A 14,241-nucleotide genomic window follows, 5' to 3' on the forward strand; every position below is an offset into this window, starting at 1 on the left:
GTAACCTTTTATTTATCCTAGACGAGGCCGTCTCCCTCTCCCCTCCCCTCCCCCACTCCTACCCCCACCCCCCCCACACGCTCTGAAATGTCACTCAATGTGCTCTTTTGGCTTCCTCCAGTTTCCAAAACAAACAGCGGAGGCTGCGGGCTGAGCTGCCTTAGTGCCTGCATCAGGGCGGCAGGCAGGCGCTCGATCGCTTGTTCCTTCACTCCCTTGCTCTCTTGATTGCTGCTCTCCCTGGGCTGCCTGCCGTGGCGCCCCCATTGGAGTTCCCCAGCCGGTCGTCGGGGGCAGGGCTGCTCCCTCCCAGGTCTCCCCTTGCCAATCTTGTAGAACCATTAGGAAAAAATGAACGGGGAGGGGGGTGGATTTGAGGACTGATGGTCCCCACATGTCCGATGGGAAGAGATTTTTTTAGGCAGAAGTCTCAGCCCTCCCCCAGTCTATAATGACGAGCCTCAGGTCTTAATCTTGATCTTTCTTCTCCCTTTCTCCTTTAGAAAATTCTAGGGAAAGACAAATTCCATTTTCGGCTTTTTGGATTTCCCCTGCACTTCCTCCTGTACTCCACCCCCCACCCCCCCACGGTCCTCCCCTCCCCCGAGGATCAAGTTGAAGCCTCTCTTGCTCGGTGTGGATTCCATTGGTTTCTCCAGTGATGGCTTTAAGCTCCCGGGCTCATGCCTTCTCCGTGGAAGCCTTGGTGGGGAGATCGACCAAAAGGAAACTTGGAGACTTACGGGATGAGCAACCACCGCAGGATCTACTGGAGAAAGGCGAGGAGGAGGAGGAAGAAGAGGAAGACAGAGAAATCGGGCTGGTGAAGAAAACCGAGGAATCGGGTCAGTATCGTCACCCTTCTCCCTCCCCCCCCCAACACAGCAGCAGCATGCACCCAACCGCACCTCCAACGCCAGAGGAGGCCAGCCCAGGGAGACTCCTTGGCTGCAAGCTGTCTTGGGTGGGCGAGGGCCTTGGCCCAGGGTCCCAGAGGTTTGGGCAGCCTACTGCCCGGAAGAGCAGCCAGGACAGCCAGAGAGGGACTGAGAACCTGCCTGTAGGGCAGAGCTCCCCAGATCCCTTTTGGGGTACACATCTCCCCAGATATGGGGAGTGCAAATGGGAGAGGGGAGGCCCTGAGCTGCTAAGCCTTCGGCTCGGCAGAAGTGCCCCCGATGCCCTTGTGCCCTATAAGTGTCATGGGTTTGAGGGACAAGAACAGGTTCTTTACTAGTGACCACGGTGGGTGTGGGGGAGCTCCTTCACTGAAATACTTCGCTTCATTCTAAGGCAACTTGCCATTATAGACTCCTTAACTGTGCGACACTGGTCAAGTTGCTAGTTCTCTCTGAGACTCGGTTTCTTCCTCTGTAAAACTGAAGGAATTGAAACAGATGATTATGAAGGTTCCTTCCAGCAGTATCCGTCTGTGAAATGGGCTGGAACATGCTGTCCTGCGGATACTGGGTGTTTGAGACGGCCAGAAGGGGAGAGCTGGAGCTCAAAGCCCTTCCATTTCTGTCTCTGAGCAGAAAAGAGACCCAAAGCAGAAACTTCGACGATTGCTTTCTCCGAGAGCCCGGAAAGTCCAGAAGATAAAGATGATGTCCAGGCAGAGCTGCAAGGTTCCGAGTTATGGCAGAGATTTCACGAGATCGGGACTGAGATGATCATCACCAAAGCCGGCAGGTAGGCAGGCTCCTGGCTTGTGGAGCTCCAGAGACCTCCCAGGACCGGCAGGAACGGCTCGCTGAACAAGTGGGGCTGCGCCCTAGTGCTGAGGCACATGCCCATCTCTGGCTCCTTGAGAAGCCCAGCCGCAGCTACTTGCCAGTGGGGACTCTCAAGGTCAGCCCTGGAGTCCGCTTCTAAATAAGCAGCTTTCTTTGCCAGTCAAATTGCTCTAATCCCTGTCAGCTACACAGGTCAGGTAGCAAATTCGCCAGCCGAGGGCCAGAGAGATTCGGAGAAAGCCACAGGTGGGAGGTATGCCTCCGCTCGTTTGCGCCGAGCTCCGGATTCTCCCGGGATGCTCCTTCTCACCGTTGCTTTAGCTAAGCAACAGAAATAACAGGATGAGTTGAGTGTGGGCTTAGCCTCTGACTGACTCTGTCTCAGTACACAAGTTCTCAGAGTTCGCCTCCCAGAGACAATGCAAAGGAACACTGGGGCGGCAATAGGGTTGCTTGTCCCCCCCACCCCCCTTTCCCTGTGGAAGCAGCCCGGTTAGACCATACCCAGAAAACCCTTCTCTCCCTGGAGAGCACTGACATTTCAGCTGCTACTCAGAGCAACCCGACCCGGGCTTCTCCCCTACAGAGGTCATTTCTTAGGCCTTTCTTGCGGCTAGTACTGATGCCTTTTTCTTCCTTTTGGCGCTTGGGAACGCGAGGCAGCCAGTCTCCCTTCCCGCCAGGCAGAGTCGAGCGCTTTCCGTCTCTTCTGCAGGCGAATGTTCCCTTCTGTTCGCGTCAAAGTGAAGGGGCTGGACCCCGTGAAACAGTATTACATTGCTATCGACGTGGTGCCAGTGGACTCCAAAAGATACAGGTAAAGGGCAGACCATCGATATCGACATAGGGAGTGGGGCAGGCTGCTTGCTCTGACTCGCGCGCCCGGGGCTCCCTAACAGTCATCCGGGCAGGTTAAGCTAAACTCTTCCTCAGCAAGGTTTTTACAGCGCAGCTCGCAACTCCGCTGCGCCCCATAGCCTGGGCTGGGCTTGCTTTGAGCCCCAAAGGTCTGGGCTCTTGTATGCCGGAGGGGAGGGGAGGAGAGGAGAGGAGAGGGGAGAGAATCCCGGCTACAGACCAGGTTCCTCTCTTGGTGCTCCCAGTTCCCACATCGTTGGGAGACCGGTGCCACCCGGAAACTTCACTTCAGCAGGAGAGAGGAGGCCTTCGTGCGTCCTCAGAACTGAGAAGAAAAGAGGGATGCTAAGCCTCTCAGCCTCATGCCACAGGCATCGGACGCTGTCCTTTCCTTTACCCAGAGATTTCCGAGTCATTGGGAAGTCCTCAGGCCCTTTTAAACAAGGCAAAACTTACGGGAACGGCCGAGGCTGCCAAGGGGAACAGGTTTCCCTCCGGGGCTGGCTTGGCCATAAGTTGTGCGTCTGGGTGGCCGGAGCAGAGGCTATCCCTGGCCCTTCTCTGAGCCGCCCAAGCATGGCCCCAACCAGTCCAGGTGAGGCGAACCGGGAAAGCGCAATTCAACCAGCTGGGGACAGGGGTGGGGAGCGGAGGAAGGAGGCCGACTGCAAACAAACAGCTGTTTGTTTTTGCTTCTGCTGTCTTCTTGAGATGGGGGGGAAGGGAGAAACGAGGGAGGCTCGGGGCCTCTCTCTCTGAACAGGCGACGCAGCGCCGGCGAAGAGGAGCGTGGAGCGCGGCGAGCAGAGCCCGCTCCTAGTCCCTCTCTTCCCATCCAACTTCAGTCCTAGCTGAAGTCGGAAGGGATGCTCACTGGTCTCAGGGCTTACAAGGGGGCGTAGATCAGGTTTTCCTGTGGTTGCTTCTAGGAAATCCAAAGCAGACTCTGGGAAATCCCCCGGCGCTTCCCTAGCACAGGCTGAGCCCTGTGTTCCGACAACCTCTGCTTATTGAAAGTTTGCTTGCCACTCCAGAGCGGCGCTCACTCTGGGGATCTGAGGGCCTTCTTCTTCCCTTCTGATGTTGCAGATACGTCTACCACAGCTCCCAGTGGATGGTGGCGGGGAACACAGACCACTCGTGCATCACCCCCAGGCTCTATATCCATCCAGATTCCCCCTGCTCGGGAGAGACGTGGATGAGGCAGATCGTTAGCTTTGATCGCGTCAAGCTCACCAACAATGAGATGGACGACAAAGGACATGTAGGTGTGCACTCCGGCCACAGGCCGCCGTGGGGGCAGGGGGGAGAAAGAGACGAAGACGACGAGGAGAACAGGGGAGCAAGGGCTGAACCCCCTTCTCCTATCACCCCAGACCCCAGGCTGCCCTCCCTAGTGCTAGAAAGGAAAAGCAGAGGCTGCCTGTTCCTGCAGCTTCACTGCCTGGGCTCCTTTCCCGTCCCTTCTCTGTGCTGAGAGCCGGGGCCCTGGGCTGGTGGAGTCCGGCGCATGAATGTGTAAAGGACCTGAGGACTACAGGGAGGGAGGGAGCCTGGCCCTGATCCCTTCAGCAGGATGTCCTATAGAAGGAATCCTCAAATTCCATTGTCTCCCACTCTCCAGCATGCCTGCCAGAAGTAGGAATGGAGTGGGGGGGGCAGGGGTGGTCAAAGCCAGGTGCCATGGCCACCCTAAAAGATGCCCGGCTAAGAGAACGGGAAGCCCTTTAGTACCCCGCACTGCCCTACTGGGGCAGCGATAGTGGCCGGACTCTGACCGGAGCATCAGAGCCTTACTTGTTGTCTGCCTCCAACTGACTAGGAAAAGAGGCCTGGGCCCAGCAAGAGAGCTGGACCAGAAGCCCAGGCTACTGGTGCCACTGGTGGGAGGGGAAGGTCAACGCTCCTTCCTGGGGCAGCTCAGGTGAAAGGAGCCCAGCTGAGGGCGGGGAGGGGGGGGGTCTGAGCTGCGGAGTTCAAAGGCAGGCAGCTGAGGACGCGCTAATTCTTTTCATCTCCTTGGGGCTGGAGCCTGTTAGTGCTAAAGCCCTCGGGTTGTTTAGGCCTCAGGCCTCTCAGACGCAGGCAGCTGCTGACCCCGCGGACCCCTTTCCCTCTAGATTATCCTGCAGTCCATGCACAAGTACAAACCTCGAGTTCACATCATTGTGCAAGATAGTCGCTTTGACCTCGCGCAAATCCAGTCCTTGCCTGCTGAAGGGGTGCAGACTTTCTCCTTTCCAGAAACCGAATTCACCACGGTGACAGCGTACCAAAACCAACAGGTAAAGCTGACCCAGGCCGGCGCCTATGATGAGGAGCTGGGGGGAGCGATCAGTGATCGAGATGAGGAGCCGGGACTGAGATTTGGAGGCTCCCTCATAGCCAGACTTAGGAAAACTGGGAATCAAGTGGAGTAAACCGGGGTAGACAGACACTAGCAATCGCCTGTCTTTTTCCACCTCTTACCCGGAACACCTATTTGTTGCCCCCTCCTTTTCTATCTCCCCAGATTACCAAGCTGAAAATAGACCGAAATCCTTTTGCTAAAGGATTTCGAGATCCTGGAAGAAACAGGTAAACAAAGGCATTGTCTGTCATGGGGACACGGTGCTATGAATTGGTGTTGTGGAATAGCAGATATAATTCAATTTCCTTCCAGCAAGAAGCTGGGAAAAGGTACTGGGTGTGTGTCTGTGTGTGTGGGGGGAACAATAGCAGTTTTTGGAGATTCTCTCCCAGATCTAGAATGGCAATAAAAGTTGGGTTATGGTAGCAATGGAAACGTCTCTAACTCATCCTGAGCTGGAATCACATAAAAGGCACCAAATGTTTCCGTTCGATTTTCCAGGGGCGTGTTGGATGGACTTTTAGAGACCTATCCCTGGAGAACACCTCTCACCTTAGACTTTAAAACCTTTGGTGCTGAAACACAAAGTAAGTGCATTTCTAACCTGAATGGGAATGTTTATGTGTTAGTAACGTATCAGATAACCAGGAGGAAAAAACAACCACCACCCTTTTCTGTGTATAATTTGGCACTGTATCCCAAACCTGTATAAGCCTGGTACATTTCAGGAAATTACAACTGTTAGGTCTATTAAAAATATTTTTTTGGTCATTCAGACCTATAATTTTATCAGCATGGGAAATTCCCAGTGTGGAAACTCTGCTGATGCAAACCAGCAACCCGCCTATAATTTATAGTGACAGAGTTCCATGGGTCACTGAGATTAAGTGACTGGCCTAGGGTCATTCAGCTAGTGTGGGTCATTGGCTGGACTTGAAACTAACTCCAAGTCTTTCTTCTCTCCACTATGCTACCGTGCTTCTTGGGGCCAGGTCTTTTGATAGATTTTATTTTGTTTGGGATTTTGGGGGGGTGGGGGTTGGTAGAAAAGAGTTTTTTGTCTTTTAAAGAGATAAAACTGAGAGCCAAATAATTATTTGTTGAATGAATGAACTCTGCCAATGAGAAAAGGCAAAAGGAGAAAAATAAACTGATCCCAGGATCTCAACCCTGGCCTTGGCCATTTCCTGCCCTTCTTTTCTTTGGATTTTGTCTGTTTAAATCATGTTTGCCGATGCATCACATATGTAAAAAATCCGATGGGCTGGAATACTTAGGAATAGTTGGGGTGTAATGTGCAGAATGCCCCAGAGCCCTTTTTGTAACACTGCCAAGTTTCCTGGACCCGAGTTTCATTTTGTTGGGGAGGCAGGGAGGGACGGAAAAGAGAAAAAAGATAGCCATGCAAGGCTTTGCATCAGCCATTCAAGGGAAACCCTCCTCGGACACCTAGGTTTTTAGTGGAACCCCTTCTTGCTACTCCGCTGAAGACATTTTCCTAGAGGCTTCGTGAGAACTTTAACTGCAAAAGGGAACTCTGATTTTAGCATCTGGGGAAAGGTTTGGGAGGCCACAGTGCTGTCTTTAAGACCTTTCAGGAAATGCTAGCTTTTCTGTTCCCGATTTTGGATGCTTTTAGGAAAAGGATTAGCACAGTACTTGGTGCATAGTAGGCGCTTCAAAACTCTCACTGACTTAGGAAAAGGATACAAAAGGAGCATGCTTGCTTGTCTCTGTTCATTAGATATGTACAGAACAAGTTTATCTCCCAAGGTTTCAAAGAAACCTAGAGCTACAGCTGACATTAGGTTTTCAAAATGTTTCACATCTAGGATAATGGGTAATTATGGTACTGAGTAAAGTGTCAGAATGGAAAATGCATGTAATCTGTTTCAAAACATGAAAAAATCTAGCACAGTATCACTGACCCTAAGAGTACCCAGGGAATACTGTATGACTAAAACTACTTTTTAGTTTTTCTAGAGGGAAGAAAGAAAAGAGAAATATGCTGCCCATTTGTTATTTACTCCACCTAAAGCTCAAGGCAAAATTCTTATTCATCGGCAAATAGTGGTGCACTTTTTCCAATGCAACTGATTTCCTTTGCAATTCTATTATTGTATTATATGCATTTAAAGGACTCGGACTTATTATCATTATTATTAAAATGATTGTTGGGTGGAATCCATCGGCACCCAGAAAACTAAAGGGATCCATGACCCAAAACAGCTTAAGAAGCCCCATTCTCAGGTGATGCCACCAAACCCATCGGACGCAGGGCCCCAATTTCAGTGGCTAGTTGTCTGAGCAACACTAATCTACAGATCCCTCTCACTGACTGTACTCGCCATTTGAAAGCCTTAGCCCAGCCAGTGCCTTTTAATCAGTTTAGCACAAAAAGTGACAAAACAAACAAAATAAAAATCACCTCCTCCAAAATACTACAAGTTGCAATAATAAAGAAAAACCACCAAAGCCTTTCATTCACTTGAGGAGGTGTATGTCGAAATACAGTTTCCCCCATTATTTAATTTCACTATTAGTCTCGAGATTATGACAAAGAGAAACATTCTATTTCCTTGAGGTTTTTTTCTTTCTGTTTCATGTTTCAGTTTCCATGAGTGGAGGCTCAGCAGTTCAGGGTGTGTCTAGATAAACAAACTGGGTTGGGGCGCATGGGAAAAACCTGATTCCAATCAATAACTAGTAATGATTAAGTCCAAATTTATTTTGTTGTTTGAGTGTACTGAAATTTTTTTAATAGCCATGTGTGCGGACTGGCTTGGAGCTTCCTCAATCTAATAACTGGGCAGAGGTCAGAGTGCTGCATAACTAAGCAGAAAAGCTTCACTGCTCCTTGATGTTTTGTAACCCACAACATGTCTCTTACCCTTTGATTCAAGTCACCTGTAGAGACAGAAAGACTAGTCATGGGAAATATGGTGTCATCATTTTTAAAGCAAATGTGAACTGAACATGTTTGATTTCAGAAAATAAGATGATCATCAGATAGAATGGAATGGTGACCTTTCAACTGTTTGAGGCAAACAGCTTTTATCCAGTTGATTCGATGTTTATGGGATACCAAAACCACCTGTCAGTTTGGGCCAGTACCTTTCAAAACGATTTGTCAATCCAATGAAAAAAGAAATAAAGCTAGTTATTCATCTGAATTAAAAACTCCTCTTCTTCACAGCACACATGAGCTATAAGAGTCACAATAGATTTCTGCTGTGAGCCCTAGCATCAGAAGTTATAGGATTAGAAAGCTCGAGTGCAAGGGAATGGAGAGGTCACCTAGTCTCACTCCCTCATTACAGATAAAAGAACTGAGGCCCAGAAGAGGGAAGTGATTTACCCAAGGTCACACAGTGCAAGAGGAAGAGTCAGATTTTGAACCTAGGTGCTCTGATTCCAAATCCTTGCACTATTTCCACCGTGCCAGAAACCCTCCCAGAATGGGAAGGCAAATATAACAAGTGTTCATAAAGGCCTATAGGGGATTGCCAGGGATCAATATTTTCAGTGCCTTTGTCACCCTCAGGTGGAAGCAGCAGTGGCTCCTCCCCAGTGACCTCCAATGGTGGGCCTCCCTCTCCTCTGAACTCCTTCCTTTCTCCGCCTTGCTCACCACCTGCATTTCACCTATCATCCAGCACCCTCGGAATGCCCTGTTCAGAAACCTACTTCCACAACTTCAACTTGCCTCTTTGCTACAAGATTTGCCCAAGTAATCTCTTGAGAACACCACCTCTTGGGTTTCCCACTCCTGAAAAGTTCGGAAACACCAATCCTCATTCTTTGCCTTCTTTCATGATGGAGGTGCCCATGTTATCTTCTCTGGGAATCCCCAATTTAAAAAATGGCAGAGCTGAAGACTTAAGTGGGCAGGGTCTGCAAATGGCCCATCCTGCCAATCCAATGTTGTATGGGTTACATGCACCTGCCAACGTGTTCCCCTCAGCACCCATTTCCCGAGAAGCTTTTGGTTGTTCTATACATCCTTCCTACGGTTTTCATGGCTATAACTTGCCCATGCCATCCAGACTGATGAATGCAGCCAGCCATATCCGAGTGAGCCAAGGCATTCCAGCTCCCTACCGAGATGGCAGATGCAGCCACTCTCACTGGCACCCAACAATTAACCACTGCCTCTGATGGAACTTTGCCAATTCAGAGAAGGACATGTCCTTATTTGGGAGGGTGGGCACCACCACCAAAAGCTGGTGAAACAGAGTTCACCACCTCCAGTGCTACATTATTAGAAGCCACTGCTCTTTTTTGAAGTTCCTTACCCCAAAGGGATCTTATGTGTATCTTGTACTTTCCAGTAAGCACCCCAGAGAAAGATTTGAAGAAATAACACAGGATTTTCAAAGCTGACTTTAGGGCCCCCACAAACTGGACCATGCGTATTCCGTTGATCCCTATTTTCGGTAGAAGTGGACCTGCCTTTTGCCTTTTGTTGTGGCCAATTCTGTCTCCTTCCCCAAATGGACTGACTTCTCATTGTGTTCAGTATAAAGCAAAGTCCTTTCCTGAGATGACCTCTGTGGCCATTCTGGAAGGGGAATCAAGTATCTTTGCAAACTGTTCATTTGCACTCCACTGCTGAAGCCCTGCTAGTAATCTCAATGGGGAGGGACAAACAAGGACAAAAGGCTTTAGACTTTGTAGAAAGCTCTGTAGCTGCTCCCTTTAATTACCCTGACGATAAAATCTGAACATTTAATGCTGAAGGAAAGCAAGAGAAAAGCAAAACCTTCTGAAATAGATCTGCTCTTCGGTTTCCTTTTATTTGTTTGGGAATCATTCCGACATGAAGCCTGTTTACTTGTGCCCTTAACTTACTTGTTATCTTAGACATACTCTTGCCAAAAAGACAAAAGAAAGAAGTGACTGAAGTTCTCTATGAAGAAGAATAAGAGAGTTTGACTGAAGGGAGGGGTGAAGACATTTGAGTCCACAAATATGAAAATGGCATGAAATTGGTTGGATCTTATTTTCATGTGTAATTCATGGTGAAATAGACTAGATAAAAGTAATAGCAAAAAAAGAGTATAAATAATATGTACTTGTCTTAAGCTTTGGAATCTTGCATTTCCTCCCTCATCTAACCTTAAAAATGCCTTTCATATACATGTTGAAAGAAACATATGAATAATCTGTCAAAAGGATGTGAAGATGAGTCCAATTTTGATTTCTCATGGTACTAGATCTAGTTGTTTTATTTTTTTTTTTTTGTGGGGCAATGAGAGTTAAGTGACTCGCCCAGGGTCACATAGCTAGTAAGTGTCAAGTGTCTGAGGCTGGATTTGAACTCAGGTCCTCCTGAATCCAGGGCCAGTGCTTTATCCACTGCACCTCCTAGCTGCCCCAATCTAGTTGTTTTATTAAGTAGAGGCCCACTACCTTAACTACAAATCCTTCTCCCTGTCCCCCCCCCCATTTTCTCAGAAAATACAACCTAGACATTTTTTTGGTTGTTGTTCAGTCATTTCAGTCACATTTGACTCTTCATGATCTCATTTGGGTTTTCTTGGCAAAGATAGTGGAGTGGTTTGTCATTTCCTTCTCCAGCTCATTTGACAGATGAGGAAACTGAGGCAAATAGGGTTAAATGACTTGCCCAGGGTCACAGAGCTAGTAAGTGTCTTTGGCTAGATTTGAACTCAGGAAGATGAGTCTTCCTGACTTCAGGCCTGGCATTCTCTCCACTGTGTCGCCTAGCTGCCCCCTATGCTAAGGTAGATGCTCCAATACAGCCCTGACCAGAAGCCATTCAGGCATGCTTTGAGAATCCAAGAATTAAAGTGTAACAAATACATTTTATTTCTGTATACCCCCCCAGGGAGGGAAAGTAGGGGCTAATTGTTAACTGGGAAAATCTTGTGAATCCTTGAGGCAGAGACATCCGTGAGAGCACAATGACCCTGATCCCAAGGGACCAAGGGATCATGTGTGATACTGTCAGGCATCACTGAGAGAAGGTATTTATTTAACTGAAGGATGAACTAAACAATTCTGAAAAGCTCTGGCTTCCTTTCCAGGGGTGGGGGGTCAGGGGGAGGTGCTGCACAGCTTGAGAATGGCTCAGCTCACTGAGTTGAGTTACCCAGAGAAAACTTTTGATAACTGGTTGCACTGAGACAAAAAGGAAGAGAAAAGGGCAGCATTGACCAGGTTAAGGGCCCTTAACTTTTTATTTCTGACATTCCATGATATCAGTTCTTATATCAGGGTCACAGGATTTAAACTTGGCAAGGACTCGGATCCCATCTAGCCTCACTTTGCTCATTTTACAAATGGGGAAAATGAGGCCCCAGAAGGGGAAGTAACCCAGCTAAAGGTTTCAGAGGATCAGAGGAAGAGGACCTTGACAGATTGACAAACCAATGTCTTGCCTCTAAGCAGGCATAAACTTAGCAGCTACTCTAGTTCAGAAGTGCCTTGTATATAGTAGATGCATAATAAAGGCTTACTGATTTGAATTCTTTCTCCATGGTTTTTTCCTCTCCCCCAACAATGATTCCTCCCTCCTCCTCTCACTTTCAGTCAGTTGAGATATGAATGTACAATGCAGAAACATTGACTTCCTTTGGAATCAAGGACAATGTCACTGCTACAACAGATCCTAGGTTAGTTCTGCAAATCCGGCATCCTATTGACTTTAGCATCACAAACTACCCATCAAATAAATATTTGTCTTACCCCAAATGGCAAAGCTAAGAGAGACTCTGGTTAGCTTAATGTGTGATACTTGATTCAGGTAACGTCCCATTAAGGACCAACTGGATCATCTCCTTCTGGGGTGGAAAAATTTAAATAATGAAAACCACCATTCCTTCTCTCTTAATAGCCCAAGTGTAGTTAACACTTCCCCCCCCCCTTTAAAAATTACCTACTTTATTCAGTTGAGCATATCATCAACATTCTCCTTCTGAAACTGATCTGGCTAAGGGGCTTGATCAAAAGAAATCCAGGCCAGAAACATTTTCCTTTAGATCTATAATAACTCAGGCAGGGAGCCTGGAAATAAATAGATGATTGTCTTCGGATACCCAGCTTTTAGCCCAGTTCGGATTTGTCATGAGACTGGTTACTAAGTATGCATTAAAGGCCTCAAATGTTGAATGGGCTAGGTGAGCAAAGTGACCGAATTCTTTTTGGAAAGCTAAGATTTGAAGGCACCCCAAGCCCACTTACATGACTTCACTTCATTACAGCCACAAACATAAAGATAATTGTTTTGAAGCAGAGAGATGCCTCCTTTTTAAATTGTTGAGGAGGTAGATATTTAGGACACTCCCTTGATATTTGGCTAGGACTGTAAATATGGGCCCTGAAAAGAACATGACTTCATTCCCATTTTATGGGGCTGAAGCCAGGTCAGTGAAGCTCCAAAGACATGAACAATTAGGTTCTTTAAATGATGAGTCAATGAATCATGACCTCAATAATCAGAGCCCGGACATGCTGACAACTTGACAAGGTGCCAACTGTGGATACAGACAAGTGTCAGCAATGGGCGACATGAAAGGGTTTGAGTTTCCCCGAGCCTTTTATGTATTTTAGGATCATTTACAGTGAGCATCATAGGGTTGCAGCTCCCTCACATAAATCCATCAACTTATATTTAATGGGTGCTACTGGTATTGTTGTTGAGGTGAAACATTACCAAAATCTTGTCTTATCTAAATATTAAATATTTAATAAACGAATCTACAAACACGTATATGGAAAGTGTAGCCGCCTCAATACAAGTCAGGTGTCTACATATGCAAGAGAGTAATATTCAGTTGTGATGAAGATACTAAATCATCCAAGGGGTACTTTACCTTATCTCCATACACTATCTGCTAAAGTCCAGATGCCATCTCAGTAACAGAGCTAATCCATCTTTTGTTTGTTCAGAGAATTCGCACCAAGTTCCTTTATTTTCTTCCCACTCCCTAAAAAAATTGTCAGAAAGATACTAGCTTACCACATACTTATGTTCTTGAATGTGGAGGAAAAGCAGATTTACATAATAACTAACATAATAATAGCATTAAAAATAGTACTTTAAGGGGGCGGCTAGGTGGCGCAGTGGATAAAACATTGGCCCTGGATTCAGGAGTACCTGAGTTTAAATCTGACCTCAGACACTTGACACTTACTAGTTGTGTGACCCTGGGCAAGTCACTTAACCCCCATTGCCCCGCAAAAAAAAAAAGTCAATAAAAATAGTACTTTAAGGTGAGCAAAACACTTTACATATATTATCTCAGTTGATACTCATAACAATCTTGGGAGGTAAGGGCTATTATTATCTCTATTTTACAGATGATGAAACTGAGGCTTAGAGAGACTAAGTAACTTGTTCAGGTGTTAATGTGTGATACAGGATTTTAAAACCATGTCTTCCAGACTCCAAGGACAGTGTTCTTCCCATATATCATGCTACCTCCCACTCACATATGGTTACTACTACTTTACTACTAGTAGTAACAGCTAATATTGTGTATGTATGTTATCTCATTTGATCCTCACAATAATCCTGTGAGATAGGTGCTATTAGTATCCCCATTTTACACATGAGGAAATTGAGGTTGACAGATGTCAAATGACTTACTAAAGGTAAGTAGAGGTATTTATTAGCAAGTGTCTGATGCAATATTTGAATCCATGTCTTCTCTTTTTTCCCTATTTTTTTTGTGAGGCAATTGGGGTTAAGTGACTTGCCCAGGGTCACACAGCTAGTAAGTGTTAAGTGTTTGATGCCAGATTTGAACTCAGGTCCTCCTGAATCCAGGGCTAGTGCTCTATCCACTGTGCCACCTAGCTGCCTCCTTTTTTCCTATTTTTTTTTTGGTAGGGAATTGAGGGTTAGGTGACTTGCCCAGGGTCACACAGCTAGTAAGTGTTAAGTGTTTGAGGCCAGATTTGAACTCAGGTCCTCCTGAATCCAGGGCCAGTGCTCTATCCACTGTGCCACCTAGCTGCCTCCTTTTTTCCAATTTTTTTTTTTGGTAGGGAATTGAGGGTTAGGTGACTTGCCCAGGGTCACACAGCTAGTAAGTGTCTGAGGCTGGATTTGAACTCAGGTACTCCTGAATCTAAGGCCAGTGCTTTATCCACTGTGTCACCTAGCTGTCCCATCCATGTCTTCTTGACTCCAAATCTTACACTCTATCCAGCATACTATGATGCCTGCTTACACAAGCTTGTAAGCAGAACTGTAATTAAGAATCCTAGCCCCTGGGGAAAATTCAATTGAGTGCAGAAAATATGTGTAGGAAGGAACCATCTTTCAGA

The 14,241-nt window shown here is 47.0% G+C and overlaps 1 protein-coding gene across 3 annotated transcripts; it reads left to right on the forward strand.

The window, feature by feature from the left end:
• The first annotated feature begins 661 nt into the window (after window positions 1-661).
• Window positions 662-9,102, forward strand: TBX22 (T-box transcription factor 22). Of its 3 annotated transcripts, none has more exons than XM_043974724.1 (8): window positions 662-854; window positions 1,533-1,692; window positions 2,452-2,553; window positions 3,684-3,858; window positions 4,715-4,879; window positions 5,107-5,171; window positions 5,446-5,535; window positions 8,496-9,102. In XM_043974724.1, the coding sequence occupies exons 1-8, from the start codon at window positions 662-664 to the stop codon at window positions 9,100-9,102; spliced, it is 1,557 nt and encodes a 518-aa protein (XP_043830659.1). The 3 variants fall into 3 exon arrangements, with proteins under 3 accessions (XP_043830659.1, XP_043830658.1, XP_043830657.1); XM_043974723.1 differs by having other exon boundaries at window positions 662-845; window positions 1,536-1,692; XM_043974722.1 differs by having other exon boundaries at window positions 662-845; window positions 1,536-1,692; window positions 5,446-5,531; window positions 8,489-9,102.
• Window positions 9,103-14,241: the final 5,139 nt, after the last annotated feature.

Source organism: Dromiciops gliroides, chromosome X (assembly GCF_019393635.1).
Source record: "Dromiciops gliroides isolate mDroGli1 chromosome X, mDroGli1.pri, whole genome shotgun sequence".
In the NCBI taxonomy this organism is placed as follows: Eukaryota; Metazoa; Chordata; class Mammalia; order Microbiotheria; family Microbiotheriidae; genus Dromiciops; species Dromiciops gliroides.

Bases quoted from the DNA above. Each gene is read 5' to 3' on its own strand.
- TBX22 (XM_043974724.1), top strand. From the start codon at position 662: ATGGCTTTAAGCTCCCGGGCTCATGCCTTCTCCGTGGAAGCCTTGGTG. The intron at 4,880-5,106 runs GTAAAGCTGACC...CTATCTCCCCAG, and splicing joins CAGCGTACCAAAACCAACAG to ATTACCAAGCTGAAAATAGA. The intron at 5,536-8,495 runs GTGCATTTCTAA...CTCAGGTGGAAG, and splicing joins GGTGCTGAAACACAAAGTAA to CAGCAGTGGCTCCTCCCCAG.